At 47.5% G+C, this 26,918-nt stretch overlaps 1 protein-coding gene across 1 annotated transcript in view; it reads left to right on the forward strand.

Moving 5' to 3' along the window:
• LOC144110040 (glutamate receptor ionotropic, NMDA 2C-like) overlaps window positions 1-26,918 on the forward strand; it is a 236,686-nt gene that overhangs the window by 150,500 nt on the left and 59,268 nt on the right. Inside the window, exon 2 of the mRNA XM_077642844.1 lies at window positions 622-1,054. Coding sequence (XP_077498970.1) covers window positions 622-1,054 — 433 coding nt within the window. The remainder of the gene's footprint in view (window positions 1-621; window positions 1,055-26,918) is intronic.

The following is a 26,918-nucleotide window of genomic DNA, read 5'->3' on the forward strand; positions in this document are numbered from 1 at the left end:
GGAGTGGCGCAGCTTGTTTCTGAGCAACGCATATGAATTAGCGTCAAAATTCCACAAGTGCGCTTCCTCACATAAATGTGTTGCCTAACACAAGATGGCCGACTTCTCTATAAAAAAAAAAAACCTGCGAGGGCTACAGGACAAGCGCATAGGGTCTGGATAGACTGTACGAAACGTATTTTGGAAGAATAAAAAAAAAGCAAGTACTTTATGCTTTGTTTAATCTATAGAAATACATGGCCAGCCATCTTGTCTTGGGCAACAATGCTACGCGGGAAAACGCACGTGCAGAATTTCGAATATCCCGTTTGTGCAACAACTTAAAGCATTTTATGACGCCGCGGTGGCTCAGTGGTTGTGGCGCTCAGCTGCTGACGTGTAAGACGTGGGTTCGATCCCGGCCGCGGCGGTCGAATTTCTATGGAGGTGAAATTGCTGAGGCCCGTGTACTCTGCGATGTCAGTGCACGTTAAAGAACCTCGGGTGGTGGAAATTTCCGGAGTCCTTCACTACGGCGTCCCTCAGAGCCTGAGCCGCCTTGAGACGTTAAACCCCCATGAACCAAACCACTTTATTCTATTGAATTAGCTGCGGCACCGTTATTGCCTTCGCTCCGCGCAGGAGGCGAGTGAGCTGTACCTCAGCCTGGACCCGGGCCTGTCCGAGCTCACCGAGGCCCTGTACGGTCTTCTCTCGCACAACCGCTGGTACCACTTCGTGCTGCTCAGCGACGAGTCGCCCGAGGCCTCCACGGTGGCCCGTCGGCTGGCCACCCTGTGCCACGGAGCGCCCTGGCGGCCGCTGCTGCGCGTCGCGCTTCCCGCCGGCTCCGGCTATGGCTCCGGCTCTGCCACCGAAGAGCAGCCGGCGCCCATGCTGAGCCATCTGGCGCGCGTCAGCTCCAGCGCGGCCCGCGTGCTGCTGCTGTTCGCGGAACCCCCCTTGGCCCGGGCCGTGCTGGACGCGGCGCGCACGCTGGGGCTTCTGGCCGGAGAACACCTCTGGCTGTTCGTCGAGAGGGCCGACCCGCATCCCCGAGGAGAGAACCCGTGCCGTGAGTGGCGCGTGCTCTGCGCGATCGGCTATCGCGGTCCCCGTGTTGTTGTCAGAGGCTATTTGTCTGTAAAATAACAATGGAAGGAAAATATGTTGCTAACCGCGGCGTCTGCCATCGAAACCTGAAGCACTTGAACTGCGACTAGCGAGAATAAAAGGACCGGGAGAGGGAGAGAAAGGGGGGAGCTATAGTAAGAAATGATAGGGGTAGCGGCTAATATGCACTATGTGGAAATACAGAATATGGAAATAGCGGTCCCTGTGCACATCACTCTGCTGCGGTTCTGTTCTGTCATATACAAAAATTTCGGACAAAAATTCTGGAAATTAGAAAATTGTAAGATACTTTTACGGTAATATTGAAGGTAACAGTTCATTCTTCTGATATATAGCAAAATTTTTCCTTTAAAGTGTTTCCACCAATCGCATCGAACAGTTAAGATCCCCATAAAAAACCAATGGGGAAAGCTTTTGACGATACCAAATAAGTTAATAGAATACAAAATACAATACTGCCGTCGGGTGGTCACCAGATATGTGTATTGTTATAGTGAAATCTTACATTATTTGAAAAAATTGGGTTCATAAATGGTTTCGCGTTCAAAAGTGCTTTTGTGCAGAATTGCTGGGCAAGTGTGGTTTGAACAATGTGCTCTGAACTCAGACTGATCTACTGCGTGCCACGGTGGCTCGACCCATTCCACTGGGAGAAAAAATCTCGCAGGACGGTTTCCGCCTGTAACGCGATTTGCACGGATGGCACACCAAGAAAGTGTACCCAGATGATTCCTCCCTAATTTTCATGGCCATTTACTTTTTCAGTCGTCTTTCTCTTGCATCTAGCGCCTCATTGCTTCCGCATTGTCTGAGTGTGCAGGGTCTTAGTGTCTATGTCGTTTCGTCTAGATGTCGGCCGCGTATATAGTCTCGGCCATAATATTATGGAGCATGCCTTGGCCATCAACTCTTGGCACGCCCTGCTTAACAAAAATTAGGAAGAACTTCATACATATGTTACCACATGATCCTGATGCGCTCGAACATAAGCCCAAAAAATTCGAGATCACAGCGATAACCCGCACTGGAGTAATGCGAAAGCACTGACGCCTCCTCGGCACTCGTCGCCTCTATTTGCTCCTCGTTGCCTCCATTGCCCCTATTTGCCTCAGACTTTGTGTAATTCGTCTAATTTCCACCAAGCTTCGTCCTAACCTTTCAAATTTGGCGCCGCACATTGGCTCCGCCCACACTTCCGGTCACGTAGTACTACACCTCCGGCGTTTCAAATTTGGCGCTACTTTTGCCCTGGCCACTGCCACCTTTTGCACATTTTTGGCTCTAATTAATTAACTATTCATCAGATCGTCACCAAAATCTTTCGCGCCGCATCCTCACATCATCCTCCTTTGATTATAACCGCTTTTAAACGTTGTCTCTTTCTAGTTCCCCGCAATGATAATAATAATAATAATTGGTTTTTGCGGAAAGAAAATGCCGCAGTATCTGTCTCATATATCGTTGGACACCTGAACCGCGCCGTAAGGGAAGGGATAAAGAAGGGAGTGAAAGAAGAAAGGAAGAGAGAGGTGCCGTAGTGGAGGCTCCGGAATAATGTCGACCACCTGGGGATCTTTAACGTGCACTGACATCGCACAGCACACGGGCGCCTTAGCGTTTCGCCTCCATGAGAACGCAGCCGCCGCGGTTGCGAACACGTTTTGATGACACGAAACCGCCGACATAGACTAGTAAAGCTTTCGCTTTAAAAAACCATCACATCTTCTCTACGGAACCCTTGCGAAAATACAACACGCCGAAGCGTGCTCCGAAATACCTTGGCCGCGCCTGTATACGAACAGCTTCAGTAATGCTCTTTGCTAATGTCACAATTGCGTCGATGAGGCGGTCGTTGAGCGCCCCATGGCGGAGCAGTGTGGCGAAACAGACGGGAATGCGCGCCTGAGCGCAGAGCGCATACAGATTGCCGCGTCGACTTGTTCTGCTGACGCGACACAACTCCAGGTGCTTATTAAAGCAAAGGAAAATCTGGTATTGCACAATGTGTCCACAGGAAATGGTACCTCTCACGCGACCTCATTCGAAAAAAGAAATTCGCCGGCATTGGGTTTCGAACCCAGGCCGTCTGCGTGCCTGGCAGCCACGAAAGGTTATTTTAGGAGCTTGAGCTCTTACCAATAACGTTTCGAGAGTTCGTGATGTCTGCTACCACCCTTGATCACAGCGCCATCTGTGGCTACAACTATAAAACAGCGCATCTCGCATTTAGACTTGTAGCGCCATCTACAATAGCATTGTAGAAACAATCACCTGCCTCGTGTCAATGATGACGTCACGGTTTAATATGGCGGATAGAGGTGGTTGTTGTTGTTGTTGTTGTTGAAAACTTTTATTGTCCAACAGAGAAAGACCACACCGCCTGGGCCGCTCTTTGTGAGCATGACGTCAGGGGACGAAATAGCGACATAGTTTCGATTTCTCGAATCCAAAATGGCGGCCATTAAAATTGGTCGCGCCTTTTCATCCCTTTCCCCACCCTCACGACAAAGTATCCTCAAAACGGGTAACGAAACTCTCCCGTTACGTGACCGCTATACATGTATACATTCGACTGACTGACTGACTGACTGACTGACTGACTGACTGACTGACTGACTGACTGACTGACTGACTGACTGACTGACTGACTGACTGACTGACTGACTGACTGACTGACTGTCTGATGTTGCTGAAAGGAAGTAGGAAAAGGAAAGAGCACGGGCCTGCCTACTGGCTCAAGCCGAGCCATGCCGCCGCGTGCTGAAAGTAGGAGACAAAGGCTAGGAGGGAAAGATAGAAAAGGCGCCGCGCGCTAATAGGCCCAGAAGCCCCGGGCCTATCCCGGAGACAGGGCAATACCGGGCCGACCCGAGCCAGAGTGCGTCTAGCACTCCGCCATATTCCAAAAATAAGTTTAATATCTTGGGTCCAAGGACCAGCAGCAGATATTAAATCAAGTATCAGGTACCTAAAACCGCTTTCTTCTTCTTCTTCTTCTGTTGTTGCCAGGAAGAATGAAAAGGAAAGTAACACAGGCCTGCCCACTGGCTCAAGCCGAGCCACAATCGCTACCACGTGCAGAAAGTAGGAGAGTTTAAAGATAGGATAGAAAAGACGCGCGCTACATTGTCCCAGGCCGACCCCGGAGGCAGTGCAATACCGGGCCAACCGGTGGCGGAAGTGAAGCAACCTTCAAGCACTCCGCCACATTTCCAAAAATAAGTATATGATGGGTTCAAATGGGATCCGTATCAGATATGGTTGCATTTGTTCCGCTATATATATATACTCCGACAACAACGGGCACCCATCCGGGGACAGTTGTATACCGAATTTGGTAGGCAAACAAAACCCTATGGATGGTGGTATAGAAATAAAACCACAATTGCATACGAGCTAGACATTGTGTACACGCAATTACTAATTGAAGCATTACCATATCGCTCAGCAAGCCGAATTCTGGACCCACCTTGACCCCTCAAATGATGCAAATTCCGTTTGGGGCGTATCTTGAGTGGGTGCAACGCGTTCTTCTTCGCTTTCTTCATCTAGTAAACCAAACCGGTAACGCTCGTTACTTCAACGTGTTCCAGACGGTGGCGGTCTTTTCTTTTCAGCATGATATTTATTACACGTGCTTATATCCAGGAAAGAGCTATATACATTATTTACAAAGCAATCAGCCAGTAACCGAGCAAATTAAATGGAAACGCAACACCACACAACTAAAACACACGCCTGAACTCAGCAGGACTAGAATGGCGGCAGTAAAGAGATAAGTAATGGGAACCAGTGCTGCTTAATAGTCACTGTCCTCGTGTCTTTTAGCTCGTAGGTGCGCGCGTGTAGAGGGGCACAACGTGAAAGCGTTGTGGTGTGTAGGACGGTAAAGTGTGTGGGGGATATGTACTGGTGTTAAGTAACGATGACTTGCAAAAAGTTTGCCAACGTCATCCTAGGGTCACGTGATAAGTGTCAGGTGACAACGATGACTTGCAAAAAGTAGCTGATATTCAAACGCAAATGCTTTCGCATTTCTCCAATGCAGCAGACTGCAGTGCTTTCCAAGTGTTTTTACTTGCAGGAAAGGCGCACTGAGATCGCGCGCGCCACCGCTTGTACGCAGGCATGTACAGGAGCCTCGCGATTTGCTTCGTCTCGTGTCTTTCCAAATGCTGCACGTTAACGCTGGGCGCTCGCGAATAAGTGCATTGGATCAGAATTGGAGCAACGACGGGAAATGGTACAATGCAGTGAAATCAGGAAGCGAGTCTGGAGGCTGATACTGAGCTCGTGAGCGAATCTTTTCTCCAGCGAGCTACAGTGCCCTCTTATTCTATTGTGCACTACGTATTTATATTTGTTACATTATCGTTCATCGCTTGTACATAACATTCCCCAACAAGATCCCGAATTTCTGTGTTTTGCCTCTTTCTGTTAAACTGTTCAGGTGCTCTTTTGTTGCACGTTTCCTCCTTTCCCGGATATGAAAATCCTGGTTGATTCTGATCCCTCCGTGTGTGGTCGCTGTATCTCACCTTGCCCAGACCCTGAATATCCAGCACGATGGCGGCATGGATGCCCGGTGGAAACTCGATTTCATATTCAGTTGTTTCGTCCCATCACTTCCAAGTGAACTTCTGGTTCTCCTGTTTATGGATGGACATATTAATGCTTCGTCAGTGGCTTCGTACTACGAACTCTACTAAAAGCTTCGAGCTGCTATTAGAACCTGTGCCGTAGTCCTCTACTGCCTCGTCTCTTGCCTCCTTCTTACCTGCCTTGTCAGTGATGGTGGCCACCAGCACATTGTACTGCGATCTTGGTTTACTCGTTACAAATCTATGTCTTCACAGTACCCTTAAACTGTCTTGTCGTCATGCCTGGATGTAGAATGTAAAGCTGCAAGGACTTAAGCTTGCGTCTTATAATAAACATCATTGTGATAACGGCCGCCTTATCGTTAATGCTATAGAAATTGTCAATACTAGCAGTTATATTTTTGTTGATCATGAGTCGTATCCCTTGTTCTACGCTAGTGAGCAAAAATGTTTAAATTCGCAATTTTTTGCGTACACGCCAAAAGCTTGGGGCGTTATTGAGGTGTCTTAGAATTCGCAGAAGGCTTCGGTAAATTAATCGACACCTATGTTTTGCTAATGTTGAAGGAGTCGCGTACGGTTCTCTACTGCTCAAGTGAATTCAAGGATTTCTCTTTTACAGGTAACAACCCCATGCGTACTGTTCCTATAGTCACCTGTCAGCAGGGCAAAGCTGGTGTCACCTTCAGCCAGTGACAATCGTCTTTATCATCATTCGTGCTGTGTCACGCGGCAAGCTTTAGGGCCACTAAGAGCAGAACAGATTTGCCTTGAAGTTACTCGTTCCTATAGTCACCTGTCAGCAGGGCAAAGCTGGTGTCACCTTCAGCCAGTGACAATCGTCTTTATCATCATTCGTGCTGTGTCACGCGGCAAGCTTTAGGGCCACTAAGAGCAGAACAGATTTGCCTGGAAGTTACTCGTTCCTATAGTCACCTGTCAGCAGGGCAAAGCTGGTGTCACCATCAGCCAGTGACAATCGTCTTTATCATCATTCGTGCTGTGTCACGCGGCAAGCTTTAGGGCCACTAAGAGCAGAACAGATTTGCCTGGAAGTTACTCGTTCCTATAGTCACCTGTCAGCAGGGCAAAGCTGGTGTCACCTTCAGCCAGTGACAATCGTCTTTATCATCATTCGTGCTGTGTCACGCGGCAAGCTTTAGGGCCACTAAGAGCAGAACAGATTTGCCTGGAAGTTACTCGTTCCTATAGTCACCTGTCAGCAGGGCAAAGCTGGTGTCACCTTCAGCCAGTGACAATCGTCTTTATCATCATTCGTGCTGTGTCACGCGGCAAGCTTTAGGGCCACTAAGAGCAGAACAGATTTGCCTGGAAGTTACTCGTTCCTATAGTCACCTGTCAGCAGGGCAAAGCTGGTGTCACCTTCAGCCAGTGACAATCGTCTTTATCATCATTCGTGCTGTGTCACGCTGCAAGCTTTAGGGCCACTAAGAGCAGAACAGATTTGCCTGGAAGTTACTCGTTCCTATAGTCACCTGTCAGCAGGGCAAAGCTGGTGTCACCTTCAGCCAGTGACAATCGTCTTTATCATCATTCGTGCTGTGTCACGCGGCAAGCTTTAGGGCCACTAAGAGCAGAACAGATTTGCCTGGAAGTTACTCGTTCCTATAGTCACCTGTCAGCAGGGCAAAGCTGGTGTCACCTTCAGCCAGTGACAATCGTCTTTATCATCATTCGTGCTGTGTCACGCGGCAAGCTTTAGGGCCACTAAGAGCAGAACAGATTTGCCTGGAAGTTACTCGTTCCTATAGTCACCTGTCAGCAGGGCAAAGCTGGTGTCACCTTCAGCCAGTGACAATCGTCTTTATCATCATTCGTGCTGTGTCACGCGGCAAGCTTTAGGGCCACTAAGAGCAGAACAGATTTGCCTGGAAGTTACTCGTTCCTATAGTCACCTGTCAGCAGGGCAAAGCTGGTGTCACCTTCAGCCAGTGACAATCGTCTTTATCATCATTCGTGCTGTGTCACGCGGCAAGCTTTAGGGCCACTAAGAGCAGAACAGATTTGCCTGGAAGTTACTCGTTCCTATAGTCACCTGTCAGCAGGGCAAAGCTGGTGTCACCTTCAGCCAGTGACAATCGTCTTTATCATCATTCGTGCTGTGTCACGCGGCAAGCTTTAGGGCCACTAAGAGCAGAACAGATTTGCCTGGAAGTTACTCGTTCCTATAGTCACCTGTCAGCAGGGCAAAGCTGGTGTCACCTTCAGCCAGTGACAATCGTCTTTATCATCATTCGTGCTGTGTCACGCGGCAAGCTTTAGGGCCACTAAGAGCAGAACAGATTTGCCTGGAAGTTACTCGTTCCTATAGTCACCTGTCAGCAGGGCAAAGCTGGTGTCACCTTCAGCCAGTGACAATCGTCTTTATCATCATTCGTGCTGTGTCACGCGGCAAGCTTTAGGGCCACTAAGAGCAGAACAGATTTGCCTGGAAGTTACTCGTTCCTATAGTCACCTGTCAGCAGGGCAAAGCTGGTGTCACCTTCAGCCAGTGACAATCGTCGTTATCATCATTCGTGCTGTGTCACGCGGCAAGCTTTAGGGCCACTAAGAGCAGAACAGATTTGCCTGGAAGTTACTCGTTCCTATAGTCACCTGTCAGCAGGGCAAAGCTGGTGTCACCTTCAGCCAGTGACAATCGTCTTTATCATCATTCGTGCTGTGTCACGCGGCAAGCTTTAGGGCCACTAAGAGCAGAACAGATTTGCCTGGAAGTTACTCGTTCCTATAGTCACCTGTCAGCAGGGCAAAGCTGGTGTCACCTTCAGCCAGTGACAATCGTCTTTATCATCATTCGTGCTGTGTCACGCGGCAAGCTTTAGGGCCACTAAGAGCAGAACAGATTTGCCTGGAAGTTACTCGTTCCTATAGTCACCTGTCAGCAGGGCAAAGCTGGTGTCACCTTCAGCCAGTGACAATCGTCTTTGTCATCATTCGTGCTGTGTCACGCGGCAAGCTTTAGGGCCACTAAGAGCAGAACAGATTTTCCTGAAAGTTACTCGTTCCTATAGTCACCTGTCAGCAGGGCAAAGCTGGTGTCACCTTCAGCCAGTGACAATCGTCTTTTTCATCATTCGTGCTGTGTCACGCGGCAAGCTTTAGGGCCACTAAGAGCAGAACAGATTTTCCTGAAAGTTACTCGTTCCTATAGTCACCTGTCAGCAGGGCAAAGCTGGTGTCACCTTCAGCCAGTGACAATCGTCTTTTTCATCATTCGTGCTGTGTCACGCGGCAAGCTTTAGGGCCACTAAGAGCAGAACAGATTTGCCTGGAAGTTACTCGTTCTTATAGTCACCTGTCAGCAGGGCAAAGCTGGTGTCACCTTCAGCCAGTGACAATCGTCTTTATCATCATTCGTGCTGTGTCACGCGGCAAGCTTTAGGGCCACTAAGAGCAGAACAGATTTGCCTGGAAGTTACTCGTTCCTATAGTCACCTGTCAGCAGGGCAAAGCTGGTGTCACCTTCAGCCAGGGACAATCGTCTTTATCCTCATTCGTGCTGTGTCACGCGGCAAGCTTTAGGGCCACTAAGAGCAGAACAGATTTGCCTGGAAGTTACTCGCTCCTATAGTCACCTGTCAGCAGGGCAAAGCTGGTGTCACCTTCAGCCAGTGACAATCGTCTTTATCATCATTCGTGCTGTGTCACGCGGCAAGCTTTAGGGCCACTAAGAGCAGAACAGATTTGCCTGGAAGTTACTCGTTCCTATAGTCACCTGTCAGCAGGGCAAAGCTGGTGTCACCTTCAGCCAGTGACAATCGTCTTTATCATCATTCGTGCTGTGTCACGCGGCAAGCTTTGGGGCCACTAAGAGCAGAACAGATTTGCCTGGAAGTTACTTCAGCAAACTCGGCTCACTCGGACCGACAGACCGTATGCTGGCGCCAATACGCAGCCTGGATGCTGGAGGTTCTAGAAATAAGACGAATGCCCCAGAGTAGAGGGTGCTGGTGCATTAAAGAAGTTTAGGTTTTGCATACGAAAATGTGTTTTTATGCTGACAATCAACGCTCTAAGCGAAAACATATTCCGCTATTCTTGTCTCGATTTGCCATGACTTGATATGTCAGAAAAGTAGTAAATATTACATTTATGAGCGAAAAAAAGATGTTAAAGAGTTTTAGTAAAAAAAAAAAACCAAGAGAGACTGAAACTGTTTCCATGTTCTGAAAACTTGCAGTGCTTATTATGTTTACGGACATTCATCAACGTAAATTCGGAATGGCTCTTCCCTTCGCTGTGTAGCATCGTGCCACCAAAGTTTCACTTCATAGGGCGAAGTAAGCTAAATGAGACTGACACTAAGTTTGATCATCTGACAGCCGTAACACAGACCCTGCTGAAGAGCTTATCTGCCCAGGAGTAGCTCAAAGGTCTGGCTTCGGCCCTTCATTTTAAATATAAAACATTGCTGGCACTCCTAATAACATTTATTGGTTTTGTAATCCTCGTAATTACGTTATTTTTCTTTAAATTACGTTCACTACTGAAGGCAGTTTCCTTAGATCCATTCTAATAATGGTAATCTATATTGCAGCCTTCGCAGAATAGGTCTTATAACCATGAAGCATCCAGCAGCGTGAATGTCAAGCCTATGCTCGATTACCTGAAATACAACTTAACTAGATAAGCGCTTTATATGTACGCGGTGTTATGGAACAAGTTTTCGTGGGGTAGAAAGTCAGCTGTTTAAAACCGATGAAAAAAGAGAATGCTAAATAAAGTCGTTCTTTATCTCTTACTGTTTACAACTGTCATCGAACACGCAGCGCAAATACCGCAATGCATGTTTCAATCAATCTGTCAAGAAAGCGGTGCTATCCCTTCTGAGTGGAAAATCGCCCGAGTTATCCCGATCTATAAAAGTGGCGATATCAATGTTCTGTCTACTTCTTAACATGCACTGTGAGCAAAATTTGGGGCACATCATATTGGAGCTTATCACGCTTTTGTAGAAACTAATAATTTAACAGTCACCAACATGGCTTTATAAGGGGCATATCCGAAACTAACACAACTAATTCAAGCTATTCATGATTTTTCCCTCACTTTAGACAATCGGCAACAAGTGGATGTGACATTTTTAGATTTAATTAGCTAAGAGATTTGATCGCGTCTCGCATGCTAAGCTTCTCTATTAATTGGTCAGACTTTTTAGTACTAATCGTATAACAGATTTGTTAAAAGATTATTTGTAGTTACCAATATGTATCTGTAACGGCCATCCCTCCGACTTAACACAGTTTTCTTCCGGCTTCCCTCAAGGTACAGTTCTCGGTCCAATTCTCTTTTTTACTTTTCAGTAATGATTTCGTACATAATTCCGACGCTTCTGTCCGCATGCTTGCTGATGACTGCACCATTTATAGGATAACAAATATCCCCGAGGATCAACAGGCTCTGAACAATGTACTTGCACAGATACCAGCTCGCTGCGAGGCGATGGCGGATGACCATCAACGCGAATAAAACAGTCTGTATGTCTATAACCACAAAAAATCAGTTTTTCCCTTTCCACTATGACCTCCGTAGCCCACAACAAAGAAGGTTAATGAATTTAAATGTCTTGGCCTAAAAGGGGTGAAACATGTCTCGTATGCTACTAGCAAAGCCCTGTCTACGCTCTATTCTTTGAAACGGACGTTAAAAGCCGCCTCACCGGAAGCAAAACTCCTTGCATTCAGCTCAGCAGTCCAATCGGTGCTGGAATATGGCATAGAATGCTGGCTCCCATATACAAACACAAGTATAAGTTGGAAAGCATTCATCGCAGTCAGTCAGATTTAACTACAAGAATTATGATCGCTACACTTTCACCTTAAGAACTCGTGGAAGTGGCTGGTTTGCCCACAATTAGCAAGTGGGCCAAGTTGCTAGGTCTAAAACTTTTTATCAGCTCTACAATAATTTAGTCAAAATTGACAGTAGCAAGTACCTGTCTCTCTCAGGCACGAGAGCTGCCGGGCACAAAGACCTGAAACACTTAGTGGAATACAGGTTCCACATGGACAGATATAATTCGTTATTCATTTTTTCCTTACGCAATTCAGGAATGGAACTCATTGCCCCTAGAAGTTGTGGATTCCTTACTTATCATCATGTTGTTCAGTAATCTTTCTGTTTATATCTCAAAGAGAAGCTTGAACCATCCCACGAAGTGCTTATACGTACTCTAGACAGATCAATATATCTTTTTTTCGGTTGTGTCAAAGTGCAGCATGGTTTTTTTATTTCATGTGAACAAGTATTTCTCCAATGTAAGTCTATAAGCCTCCCGGTTATGTCTCAGTTGTGTCATAGTGCACTGTTGTTTTCTTGTTCTTGCGAACATGCATCTTATTGTCAACCATCGCTTCCCTATCCTGCCACAGACCCCTCAATGAGGGCTAACAGTATCTATGCATAAATAAACAAATTCAGTAAGATATGCCGGCAGCAATTTTTTTTATTCCGGTTGGCGCGCTCGCCCCTCTTCCCTCCACGGCCGCACCCTAAGGGGGGGGGGGGGGGGTGGACAAGCCGGCTCCTACGGGCCGACACTGCCCCCGCCAGTCTACTTCAACCCTTTCATGTGCGAACGCCGCCGTGGCTTTTCTCGCAGTCCAAAGAGTTTCATTATGAAGCACTGACGTCACACGAGCCGTGCGACGTTGCTAGCGAGGTTGCGCGCTTTTAATCGGCAACAGAAGTCGCCGCTAGTTGCGAGATTAGTAATTTCTTTAAATGATTCCCAAGTTAATGGCTCACTTTTGAGGATTTATACATGGAAGGAATGCTCCGCGTCCTTTAGTTAACAAAATGAACGCATTTTGTAGCAGGCTTCAAAATCGTTTCATGGGTCCTTTAGTGCGGTAGAAAGGTGTCGCCAGTTTATACAGTATTGAAACCGAACGATTTTTCAGTGACATCCGTGCAGGAGGCCTTCTTCACTGCACGTGTTGCTTAGTGAGAATATTAGCCACTTACGGAAGAAAGTTGTTTCTGTTCATAATTCCCCCTGTATAGGGATAGAATCTAGAAAGGGCTGGTCAGGGACAAACGCTGTGCGAAAAAGGTTACGGGTGCCGCCCTTATTTTTCGCCCTAAATGATAGCGCAACACCTAGGAGTGTTTCTTTCCAGTAGAAAGCATTTATGTAGTCCACCTTTCTCATTTGCTGGTTTACCGCAGTTGTGACCTAGTGGCTTCATCCGTGTCGCTTGCGGAAAGTGCGGAGTTTCATCCCTAGTGCCTACAGGTAGCCATCGGTGAAACAAGGAGTTCAGGCTTTCTCCTGGTCTGGTGCTTGTCTTCTGCAGAGTAAACTGCTCGGGAAATGGGGTCTCCACCCCACCAGGAGTAACTGAAAATACCTTTTGGCATGGCGCTCTTTGGCCAAAAGCTGCCCTCGCGCGATAAAAATCCATTCCTATCATCATCATCATCATCATCATTTTGCTGGTGCCTGGTGGAGGCTATATAAGGAAAAGGTGAATACAAAGAATACGAAAAACATTACGAAAAATTCGGCAGGGACAGCCCCTCCACACACACATGCACGCACGCACAACACACACACACGCACGCACGCACACACACACACACACACACACACACACACACACACACACACACACACACGCACGCACGCACGCACGCACGAGCGCACCCCCCCCCCCACACACACACACACACGCGCGCGCACGCGCGCACGCACACACACGCGCGCCCGTATATGACACCACCCAGAATGCTGTACGAGGAATGGTTCCATCACAGTTTTGATACGAAAATTGGTTTTTGAGGAAAGGAAATGGTGCAGCGACTATCTCATATCTGGGTGGACACCTCTTCCGCGCCTTAAGAGAAGTGGTAAATAGTCTGGGAAAGCACACAATTGAAGGTGCATATGTCGTCGGTTCGAACTCGTGTAGCAAGCTTGCCACCAACTTGACTGGAACATGTGAGATATATTCAAGGAGAAATCGCATGACACCACCCGGAATGTTGTACGACAAATGGCTACGTCGCAGTTTTCCTAGGGACGTTGTAGGGAAAACTGGCACCACATGGGAGTCAGCCGGTGGCGAGTATACATAGACGAACGACGTGTATAGGTTTGTCTGAAGTGGTGGTGCTCGGCTTACTGTGTGCTTCATACAGCCGCTCGATGACTTCACGCGACTTTTGTTGATATCGCTGGGATTTTCTGCACCATCTGGGAGCACACACACGCGCGCGTGACGCCGGCTTGTCTTGAAATGGGCTAGTAATGTTTTCCTATTAAAATCAGAAAAAGGAATTGGGAGGGGCACTCGACACCTCGGTGTCATATATTGTGATAGAAGACGACGAAGCGGGCAACGCGGACTGAAGGCCGCATTGGAATAAAAGCAGGACTCGGCATTTGTTTCAGGCTCTAGGCACAACCCCCTTAAGCTGTATGAACGCTGATAAATTGGGGCATCTTCGGAACACACTAAGCAAACAGCCAGTTGATAATCTTGTTTTTGAAGCATAACCCTCGTGGCTCGGCATCATTAAACTAACTTCGCTATTATTATGATTTTGGTGTGTATGTTTGCTTGTTTGTTAGCCAGGCCAGAAATCTCGACCTAGCCAATAGGTCACTGTAACTTCCGCGTTCAACTATATAAAATATGAATTTTGCATCCTTGAGCAGTCTAAACCTATGGTCTGCTAGTTAAGCATCAATGATCTGCAGCTACTCACAAAGAACAAATAAATTTTGGTTGGCACAGGCTGTACATCAGTATCATCGCCAACCTAAGTACGCGCACAGCAGGGCAAAGGCTTCTCCCAAATCTCTCCAATTAACCCTATCTTGTGCCAGCCGCATCCACCCTTTGCCTGAAAACTTCCTACTCTCATCCGCCTATCTAACCTTCTGCCGCCCCCTGCTATTCTTTCCTTCTCTTGGAATCCGTTCCGTTATTCTCAAGGACCATTGGTTATCGCGCTTTCGAATTACATGCCCTGCCCAAGCCCATTTATTCCTCTTGATTTCGACTAGGATGTCATTAACCCGTGTTTGTTCCCTCACCCACTCTGCCCTCTTCCTGTTTTTTAACGTTAAACCTATCATTTTTCTTTCCATGGCTCCCTGCTTTGTCCTTAACTCAAGCTGAACCCTTTTCGTTAGCCGCCACGTTTCTGGCCCTTTGGTGAGTACCGGCAAGATGCAGCTGATGCACACTTTTCACTTGAGAGTTATTGGTAACCTGCTATTCATGATCTGAGAGAACCTGCCATATGCGCTCCACCCCATTCTTATCCTTCTAGTTGTTTCCCTCTCATGATGCGGATCAGCTGTCACTACCTGCCCTAAGTAGACGTATTCCTTTACCACTTCCAGCCCCTCGCTGCCAATTGTGAACTGCTGTTCCCTTGCTAGACCGTTGAACATTACCTTGGTTTTCTGCATGTTAACTTTTAGACCCGCCGTTCCGCTCTGCCTGTCTGTCCCACTGATCGTGCTTTGCAGTTCACCTCCTTAGTTACTTAGCAATTCACTTTCACCAGCGAATCACAGATTACTTAGGTATTCTTTATTAACTCTTATCCCCAACTGTTCCCAATTCAGGCCTCGGAACAACCCCTGTAAACAGGCGGTGAATTGCATTGGCGAAATCGTGTATTCCTGACTGACACCCTTCCTTATTGGAATTTTATTGCTGGCTTTATGGAGTACTATGGTAGCTGTGAAGCCGCTAGATATCTTTCAGTATTTTTACACAACGCTATTCTACACCCTGATTCCGCAATTCCTGCATTACTGCTGAGGTTTCTACTGAGTGAAATGCTTTCTCGTAACCTATAAACGGTGCATATTTCATATGAAGTCAATTCCCATGTATGTCTATTTCCTGTTCACGTTGCTTGTCATGTTAAGGAGGCTGCGGGCTCTAGTCAAGTCGCTCGCCTCTAAAGCGACTTTTACCCGCAGTCTCCTCCAACGCTGATGGAACTAAAGAAATTATTATTATTATTATTATTATTATTATTATTATTATTATTATTATTATTATTATTATTATTATTATTATTATTATTAATATTATTATTATTATTATATGGGGGTTGGGTATATTCTGCACAATTCTTTATCATCTGATTGAAAGTGTGAATGAGGTGTATTGTCGAGTATCCTTTACGATAGCCTGCCTTATCATTTGGTTGATTTAAGTCTAAGCTTTGATTCCATTATTGAGTCTCCTGACTCTATTATGGATTACTTAATTAAATATCTTATAGGGAACTAACATTAATATCATCGGTCTGTAATTTTTATGTGCTCGATATCTCCTTTCTTACACGGACGCTGACAGATAATGATGGCTGGCGTCAGCGTTGCAGAAGGTCGTAGAATAGGGACCTCAAGTGCAGACAGGAGGATGGATCCTAATCCGATTAACTCTTAGCAGCTTTACTTCCTGCATTGCTTTCGGGATTTAGTGCGTTAACGCTGACATAAAAAAAGAATCAAGTGGTGCACTGTTGCTGCCGTCGTTATTAGTCGCATACCTCGTCAGTTTGGTTTAATTTTACTCTGCATCAGTAACCCATACTTTGTCTGAATGGCTGTTTTTAATCATACGAATGATAATTTGCTTTGTTTGGAACATGCTGGGCTCCTGAGAAAATGTGAAGCGAACAGGAAAGAGTTGAAAAATCTGAAACGGCACGGCAGAATCGAGATACTACTAGCAAGTTTCCTACAGCCTCGCTGAGCGTGATTAGTCCTGATTGGATTGCTTTTGTGTGCGAAGAATGAACGTTTCTAGTCCCGATCGTTGTGCGCTGCAGAACAGTTCGTTTCACCCGGAAGCAATTAACGATTTCATTAGACGGGGCTGCTGGCTCTGCTTTCCCGTACGGTGCTTTCATCCCTGGACAGGTCACCTTTTCTGGCTGACAGGGGGAGGAGGAAAGAGGGCGAGGTAGGGGAAGGGAGGGACTAGGTGCGCGAGGGTTGACCGCGTGAGCTCACATTTAAGGGTGGCAATTAGGAAAATGAGATGCTGATTTAAAGCACGCCAAGAGCAGATCAGCGATTCAGGCATATCATCGAACAGATTCGTTTATTCTTCCTGCTTTTGGGCGGGCTCTGCAATAGGCACAGAATTTTAGTTTTTCTTTCCTGTTTTTTCTTCTTCTTTTCCTTTTCTTTTCACTTAATCCAAGCGCGGCGGTCAAACAGTAATGTGATGTGTGCCCTCGTTGGATTAACCTATTATCGGAACTACAAAAACAACCATAGCGGTGGGCAGATTACCCTGAAACGACATTTTCTTTCCTGTTCTGTACAAAGCATGACCATAGTAATACGAGTGTTTCGAACGGTTTCTAGAAAGCAAGGATAGACTGCTTTTCTGTTTTTTTTGTTGCGTCTTTCAACGCACAATGCGGGCTGGGCGAAATTTATGTGGAGACTTAAGTTTACGCACAGTGCTGAGCAAGTGCTAGATTCTTATAGCACGAATTGACGCACTAACAATCACGCACACGCACGTAGGCATGCTTTCATGCAGTTTCGCCGGAAAGCTGTTATCATGTGGTAAAGATAACCTATGTATTCAGCAGATGAAATGCTTTCAATTATGTTAATTATCTCTTTTTTTTGCTTGCGTCAGCTGCGGCTATGTTGTTCCAGCAAACTTCCAGAGTTCGTCGTGGCGTTTTATTCAAGGCCGCATTGCAATACATTTTCTCTCCCTCGATAACCGCTGTGTCCACATAATGGACAACCGGTTACCGATTGCATGCACGCCTCCTGCCTGTGCCCATTGATTTTTTTGTTATTTCTCGCCTGGCGTTTACTTTCTACTTGTCCGCAACTTGGTAATCAACCCTGCAACCCGCCGCGGTGGCTGAGTGTTTAGGGCGCTCGGCTACTGATCCGGAGTTCCTGGGTTCGAACTCGACCGCGGGGACGGTTAAGGCATCGTTCCCACCAGCAGGAAAGAAATAAAAATACGAGTGACCTCAAGTGCGCTTGTATAACTTGGGATGGAATGAAATAATCAATATAAAATATTCTCCGCGGGTTTCACAATGACGTGACGCGTTCCACCAGACACCAGTCACAATGGCTAAGCACTGGGATTCTTCGATTTACCACGGTCGGGCAGCCCGCTGGCAGCCAGCGAATTCGCCCCTGACAGGAAAGCGCATCATGGCCACATGCACTGGCAGCCACCGGAACCAGCCTGCCGGCGATCACGGCGGCAAGCTTTACACGGATCACGGGGGCCCGAGGCTCTCCATAGCTTCGCGTTCTGCTGCGTCTCGTTGCTAGGCGCGCATACGGCAGAAATAGGATGCTTGAGATCAAATACAACGACATGAAGTTATTGAGGGCTGCCGCAGACTGCAGAACGAGCAGCTAATCGCGCTCGCACCCGTACACATCGGCGACGACAACGCTAGCGAGCCTTCGGTGCACAGTGTGCTGTGTAAGCTTCTAGAATTTCTCAAAATTATGCGTTGAGCAATCGCAATCCGCCGTCTTTCAGCTGACACCACACTGACGGGAAAAACTGCCCGTCCATTGCTCATCAAACGACACGCCGGGCTCTCGGATTATCGCGTGTTCGTTTACTGCGCAGTAAATATGACTAGTATGACCGCAGACGATCGACCCTGCATGGTGTTGGGATGACTAAGCGCTCTGGTCGTTGTGATTTCTACGTTCGTGAACTCCTGGGATTGTAGTCAGAAAATAATAGGTATACGTTCCGTTCAATTATGGTCTGTCGGCCGCCGGCTTTTGCTGCCGGCAAGGAATGCACGCATAATCTCGACAAAAGCGATCAGCTGATTGAACGTTCGTCTAGAGCAAGCGGGTGTACTGTACAAATTTAGCAGCGCATCGTAACTTTAATGCTGGAGCTTTTTTTCGAGTGAACTCGAACGAAAGGCGCTCCAATCCGGCCTCGCGTGCCGGCGCCGCACATATACCGCGTGTGCATGCATGCTGATCCGCGCTGTGAAATTCTTTTTATCTCTTTAATTAGCCAAACTTGAGGAGATGCATGCGTACGGTTTTTCTCAGATATTCTAAGCACTTGTGACACAAGGCCCGATCATCAAGCTGTACGACGGTTGGCGACGGCAGAATCTGCACTCGCCTAGATCGGCTGCCTTAAGTGACAACTGTGTGGCCACGTATTTGTGCGCTCAAAGATGCATCGAGCAGTGTGCTTGTGAAGGTTTTTAATAAAGGACATATTTCAATCAATTAAGTGTTTCTCAATCCATAAGCGCGTTTCAGTTGCACAGAACGCAATGAAGACCATATATGCTCTTTTATCGCGCCCAACTAACACCTTGCCAAACACGTTCAGCACATGCATATATGCGCGCGTCCGAGCGCGTACTTGGAGCTGGAATCTGCGGTTGCTCTCGAGAAAGGCCTAGAACATCATCGCAATACCATCCGGGTGCACGCAATTAACAGCCTAAATATTTTGTGTATAAGAAGTGTATGCGATCGTAATATATGAAGCGAGCATTTGTGCTTGCGAGGTGGTGAGGCGATCAAACTGCGATCACACACGTACGCAAAACAAATAGATAAACAGCTAGAACTATAGCAAAAGGCGCCATTGCAGGCGACACAGACGACATGCACCGTGGTTATTGTCGAAACAAGCGCCTGCATCGAGCTAGGGATCCAACAAAACATCGCTAGAAGAACCACGGTCCTTCTAGTCCATATAAAAATGGCCGCGCGCGCTTCCCGCTACCATACCACCTCTCCGTCGTCTGCTAGTTGCCCGAGCGCTGCCAGCACAAAATTGTCCTGGCTAGTCTGGCTGCCCGAAACCGCCCAGCCAGAGAAAAACGAACGCGTTCTGGGCAGCCACCGGAAGTACGCGGAGCAGCCCGAGAAAATCGAGCGCCTGGCTTCGCGCTCTGACCGCCCGCAGGCAGCCCGCGGGCTGCCAGAGGCGGGTAATCGAAGAGACCCACTCACTGCAGGCATGCTGTAAATTATATTTGACAGATGTGCACGGATGGTATTCAAGGGCCACTTTAGAAGTATCTGATATCTGATTTAATATCTGCTGCGGGTCCTTGGACCCAAGATATTATACTTATTTTTGGAATATGGCGGAGTGCTTGGCTTGAAGCACTCTGGCACGGGTCGGCCTGGTATTGCACTGCCTCCGGTATCGGCTGGGCATATTAGCGCGCGCCTTTTCTTTTTATCTTTGCTCTCCTACTCTCCTATCCTTTAACTCTCCTACTTTCAGCACGCGGCAGCGAGCGTGGCTCGGCTAGAGCCAGTGGGCAGGCCCGTGCATTTTCTTTCTATCAGCAACAGCAGCACTTTAGAAGGCGACATGCTAACGAACACATCTTGTTCAAAAATGGAATCAAAATGATAATATAGTACCAGTGCTGCCATCTACCGCCAACCCGAAGAAATACTTTGGATCAGTTCCAGTCTCCTTCAACTGGACACAGAGCGCCAGAAAGCAGAGGACAAGGTGTGCTGGTCATTAACTACAAATTACTTAACAAGGTGATGGTTCGGGCTACTGGGTATGCGTTATGATCCATAGCGCAGCAACGAAACAGGGGACAAACACCAGCGCTAGCATTACCGCTTGTGTTTGTCCCCTGTTTTGTTGCTGCGCTATGGATCATAGAAATTACTGTCAGCTTAGTACAAGCCTAGCTCGTCCAAGCTTGCTAGGGTGCAAAGTATCCTAATGGGCTTGATATAACCCGGAGTCCTCCACAACGATGTGCCTTACTGCACAAAACGACGCTTTGCGCGAAAAACATCTAACTGAAAGCTGCACGGCGGGGACGGCCGAGACGTGAACACCTAAGCGGACAGCCAAAGGGTGAAGATTTTAAGAGAACACAGCAGCTGAAGTGCTCCTCAGCTGATGCTTGCCAGGCTGATAGCAGTGCCCGAACACACAGCCTGGTGAATGGAGGAAGTAGCTTTAATCTGGATGGGTGCCCTTATAGAACTGATTTACAGACTTCTTATAGACTATTGCCTTTCTATAGATATTGCCTTTTTCTATTCACAGTCTATATAAGACTGTCATAGAATTTGTATTGCCTATGGACTATTCTTCAGGATTTTTCTATAGACCTATTATGCAAAAGTTAACAGTCTATAGACTGTCTAAAGAAACTTTTGCAAGGGTCACGGCTCCTTCACGACGGCACTGTCCGAGTGCATATTGAAGCACGAGCAACTGGGCTGTGGCAAAGCCACCTGCGGCGTGCTTCTGCTTGCTAAGGCCCTGTCGGGGAACCAGAACGCGGAAGTGCCAAGCTTTTGTGTCATCCCCAGGAAGACTGCCCAGTTAAGACTTCCGATCACGTGCGAAAACAAGAGGCTCTGCTGTCAGAGGAATCGTGTGAAGAATTTTGTTTAAGGTGCCACAAACCCTGTCTATGAAATTCCCTCGTCTTGTTGCAAAACGTACAGACGGGTCATTGTATTGATTTCGTGGCGTTCAACGTCCCAAAGCTGCTCAGGGTATGAGGGAGGTCGTAGTGTAGCGCTCCAGATGATTTCCACCACCAGGGGCTCTGTAATGTGCACTGACCTCGCACAATACACGGGCCTCTACAGTAGTATACAACTCAAAAACGAAGCTGGAGATGCCCTTCGAACGAGGCCCTCCAGGCAATGGCGCCGGCCGATTATCATGACGCTGCGGTAAACCCGATTAAGCCGTGGTTACCCCCTTTCATCTGCCACCCCCTGCAAGCTGACGCTAGAAGCTCTAAGGGCATTAACCAGGACCTCATGAGAACCGGTCGACCTCACTGGCTGAAAGACCTCCTTTAAAGAACATTTGCGGCTTCTTTCTTGACTGTATCCGACAATAGCATTTCACCTACTTCGAAATGCGACCACCACGGACGGGATCGAAACCACGCTTTTGGTGTCATCAGCCGACCACTTTAACTGCGCATCAGAACAAGACATACCATACCATATGTCATCACGAGCAGTAAGTCCATACTGAATCCACATTACATACCTCATTAAAAATTCCGGAGCCAAGAGGCACACTGCTCCTCGACATAGGCGCAAGCCAAGCATGAAACCGAATCGACTCCATCCGAAATCAATAAAACTTTTACATGCTGGCGTTGGGTTTGATCAGGTAAAATGCTCCTCGGTGTGTCGGATCTTGCCGCGAGATGTGGAGGTGCACCAGGTCTAAGGATAACACTCGAGCTTAGAGTACCGCTTTTTCACATGTTACGTGAGGCATTAAAAACTAAAATATAATCGCTGCTTGACATTCGTTGCATTTCCGGCTTTGGAGAAAGTTGTCTCTAGCACTGCAGTGAATTAAAACGAGGAAACAGCGATTCTATCGCAGTTCCTTTTTTTTTAATCTGGCGTGACCTATAAGCACTCTTTGAAGTCAAAGTCATCGTTCGGCTACGTAGACCGAAACTGAAACAGCATGACTGAAAAAAAAAATCGATTATAAATTATTTAGCGGTCGTAGGAGAATTCCACCTGCTAATCCATGCATAATAATGCCTTACGCGTCATTAGAAAGAAGAAAACACGCACCCATAAGTTAGGTGTCTATAGTCCTTCCAGGCGAAGGTCGGCGGCCTATTCGTAGTAGTCGGAGTTGACAACATTAAGCGTCCACGTATACGCCAGACTGAGCGAGGAGGGCAGACGGGAAGGCGCGCCGTGTAAGAAGGCAGCGAGTCACACGCACGCGCCGAGTGTGCAACATCCAGTCAGCCGAGACGTATAAGGGCAATAGGGGACGCCTGGAGGGGAGCGCTTGCGCACATGCGTCCGGCGATAGCCTTGAAGCCTGTAGTAGTCATACAAAGTAAAAATTGGAGAATACATTCAAGCTCTGCTTTAAGTGAACGACGCGATAGCGTAGGGGTTAGGCTTTCCATTATGAGCAGTTTGACACCTTTGAACGCATTTTCATTTTATTAAATTGTTTCAATTAATTAATTCATCAATTACAAACCCTAAATTTTCTTAATTAGCATCACCAAGCATTGACTTTCTCGTTCTGAGCGATTTGACCCCTTTGAACCCCTTTTTCCAATTTTTCATTTTTAAGTTAATTACAATGATTTCATTAACCCGTCATCGCCTGTAACACACCAATCAATCACTAGGACCAGAAATTACCATCATACGATTTCTTTTTACGCAGTTCCTGATTGTAAATCGCCGGTTCAAATCCCTGCCGTTAGCTAAGCTCTAACTTAACTAGTACATTTATTATGCACGAAACACTGAATCTTATGACACCATCCGGAACATCGTGTGGCAACCGGTTGGCATGATACGATTTTTCCGACTCGCAGTGCTGAATACGCCGACGACTTTTCGACCGCACGACCTGTATACGCTATCGCTTAAAAAGGAGAGAGTCTGTCCCCCCTTTAATAATGCCACGTGATAGCGTGTGGTGATATCTATCCTCGCTTCGCGCGGCAAACTGACTGGAGACCAACCTCTGCAGACATCCGCGCCATGGGCCGCGCAGACGCGCGAACTAAGACATACCAGCACCAAAACATTAGCGATTGATTGGGAGAGCGATAAACAGGGGAGGTAGCCGCTTCACGGTCACTTACCTTGTGAAGGCTTGCCGCGCGTGGCGTTGCGCTCCCTCCTTAGGTTTTTTTTTTTCTCCATGCTTGTCTGATGCAGCCAGTCCCGGAGTTGCCTTTTGCGGGCTAACCTCGCGTCAGTCGCATGCAGGAACGACGTTTTGCAGAGGCTCGCGCGAAGGAACACTCGGTCACCGCTCGATCGTTTTCGCGAGTGACGAGGCCTCTCAAGCGGAAAGATTTGCAAGCCGAGTAAGCGCCGTCGCATTTACATAGGCGTTCATGGCAGGAGCAATGGGCTGAGGCCAAATGTAAGGCGCATGCTAAGCCCGAGGTGTGAGCAAGAGCTCCAAGCCGCCCGTGAATGACAGCAGGTTCCTTTAGTTCAGGCCCACGAGGCAGGAGGAGGCAACGAAAGAGTGAAAATACAATTTACTATTTATACAAAAGCCCATATCATCAAAATAATCAGCCGAAAATGCACAAGAGGTAACTAGCAGGCACAGAACAGCTTTGTGCAATCGCCATATGTTTTTATTTTGTTGCCTGAGTGACTTATGCGCAAATATTTACACCGCCTATCTGCAGTCGGTTCTTCAACTTTCTTCAACAGCCAATCTTGCACTTCATCAAGTGAAGAAATGGCGCGGAAAGATGGCGTGACGTTCGAAACCGCAGCGCAATCCACCTCCTTTGCAATTGCTATCATTCCTTGATGAAAAATAACTACGTGCATGGCTAATATACGTCATCGGCCCACTAGGCTGCAAGCATAAAAAATCGGCACTGCAAAGTGAAAGACGACCACGGACGCCACAGTTCCCCGAAACAAAAGAAAAAGGAATTCCGTTTCGTGCCTTCATCAATCTGTCGCCCACCGGTGTCGAGTGCGTCGCGAAGGCACGCCTTTGAGGGATGGCGGGCCGCGAAAACGCGCCGGTGGACGGGACCGTGATACTTTAAAGGATGAAAAAGCCTGCCGTCCCTTTCTTTTCCTTTTTTTTTCTTGCGTCGTGTGTACCCGACTCTTCTGGCCGCCAGTGTGTATATATCGGGCCATCAGGGAGGCGTGCTGCCGCTGCGAAGACGGAGCTGCCTCGGCCCGTCGCAAGTGTATCGATCGTGGAGACATGGTCAAGAGGAAGGCGCTATCCCCCTCCGAGCAAGCCGCGCTTCCCCAAACCTCCCCTTCGGGGACCGAGCCGCTCGACTATCTTCCGGAGGCGACGAGGAAGAAAAGAAGACAAAAGGAAAAGATGAAATGAGGGAAGTGGGTCGTAAAGGGCTGCGTCCCGACGTAGCCATTTTTAAACGCCACGGCCGTTGAACCAAAAGACGAAACTGAATACTCCCTCCCAATAAAGGGAGGCGCTCCGTATTCAGGTAAGACTAAACAAAAAGAAAGCAAGCAAAACAGTAACACTTTACAGGAAGAAGGGTACAAAATAGAAAACGCGCCTCTGTCGATGTTTCGTCCTTTCTCTGTGTCACTGCGGCGCTAAGGAATTCGGGAAGAAGGTGCGAAAGGCCTTTCTTTATCCTGCCTATCTACCTTCCCTCTTAACATGTGTTGATAGTATTTTGCTGTATCTTCTCTTTGTCTGCGTGCTTTCGTCGGGATAAAAAGAACGGAAAAAAGAGACTCCGTCTTCACAGGGTTTTTGTCGCCCGTTAGCGCCAGATCGGTCGGGGGAAGAATGAGGACAGAAGGGTTGAAATCGGGAGAGGATGAGGGTGGCTGAAAAGAGGGCCTGTTCGACGTAACGATTAACTCTGGCTGCTGTGCAGCGGACGACGCCTTTTGTTAGACCGATTTCATCCTTTCGCTTTCAACTTTGGGAGCCACGGCTACTCTCTTTCTTTCCTTTTTTCCCCTCTATCTCTTCCTTACATTAGTTGCGTGGAGCATCTATCCGCTCTATCCGAGTTTTTGTCTTTACCGCCCTACTTTTGCTTTGTCGTTGGAGACGTCCCACCCCCTCCGTTTTGCCCAGCTTTAAGGACAAAGGGACCCCATCAGGAACACCTGGTGGCCACGGGACCTATTGTCTCGTCGGGGCCGGCCAGGCTTAAAAGGTGGAGGCCGCGCGCTGCGAGTCGGGAACTGCGACAGGGTGCCGATAGGGGGCGGCAGTATAGTAGAAGTACGTGCCGGCGCCAGTACAGCAGCGCACGTTTACGAGTAGCTTTCTGGGACTGCCGTAAGTCTCTGCGTCTTCTTGTCGGCTTTGCTTCCCAATTGCGAGCCGCTGAGGAAGTAAAAGAGGGAAAGGCCGCCTGGTAGGGTCGCGCCAGCTGCACGTTAGTTCTCTATCGTTGGCAGGCTAAGCAAAGGGACCGACAAAGATAAAAGACGGCGGTCGTATTTACAACGGGGCTTTTAAGTGTATAGTAATATATTACCTAAGCTGACGCAGCTCAGGCGTGTGCTGTGTGAAGGACAGAGCTATGCTGGCGCGAACGTTATGTGCGGTAGTGATTATCGTCTGATTGGCACACTTAAAACATTGTTAATCTATGAACGGAAGGACAGATTGTCGCAACGCCCCGCGCTTTCTGATGGAAGGAAAGCCATTTGTTTCTCACTGTTGAATATTAACATTAGATCAACGCATGAAGCTCACTTTTTAGATTTTTCATAGCGAACGAAACGAAATGAGCTCGTCAAATCGCATTTCTTTTCTTGAATTCGTGAGTCCCATGTTGGTACCCACTGTATAATCTGAGAAGCAGTACGTCCTTTCAGAGGATGGGAGTGACTTGCATACCGCTGCCATTGCCGATATGAGAGTATTAGCGCATATTATGAGAGTATTAGTGAGTATTGAATCATTCAGCACAATTATTTTGTTCCTTTTCGCCTTCAAAAGCAAAAATTTAGAGCACTGCAGTCTGCTGCATTGGAAAAATGCCACAGCATTTGCTATGAACGCTAGCAACTTCTTTTTCCAAGTCATAATTGTCACGTGACACTTATCACTTGTTCCTTGAATGACGTCACACAACTTTTTTTGCAAGTCATCGTTGTCTAACACCAGTGCACATCCGCAACACACTTTGCCGCCGTCCACATCACAACGCATTACTTCGTGCCCCTCTAACACACTTGAACCAACGGCCTATAACTTCATTTTAAGTTCCTACAGTGTCTGTTGCCTTGCGGTTACTGAGTCTGATTACGAACCATATGACTTGTTCTTCCTCATTGGACTTGATATGGAAAACGCACATGCTGGGCTGCAATGCTGAACCTCTTATTTCAGCCAGAAGCCATTTAGGTCGAATGATGCTCCAACTCAGGGGCATTTATGATGAACGACGCTTTCTACCGGACTGGTTTCCGCTGTTGATGCGGCGTCTATACCTCTGTCACCCTTTTAGCTGTGTTGTTTTCTGTCAAGCTAGTGCAGGGCTGTTATTAGCTACATGCTTTGTATATAATCTTTTTATACCCACTCTCTGTATACACAAACTCGTGTATTAAATACCATGTCGGAAAAAATACTCTTCGTGGCGTGTGCGTTGCGTGCCCGCCTGGCATACAGAGGGCCTGGATTCAGCCGCAATATCAGCGAATTTTTTTCTTCGAAT

This window comes from Amblyomma americanum, chromosome 11 (assembly GCF_052857255.1).
Source record: "Amblyomma americanum isolate KBUSLIRL-KWMA chromosome 11, ASM5285725v1, whole genome shotgun sequence".
NCBI classification, from domain to species: Eukaryota; Metazoa; Arthropoda; class Arachnida; order Ixodida; family Ixodidae; genus Amblyomma; species Amblyomma americanum.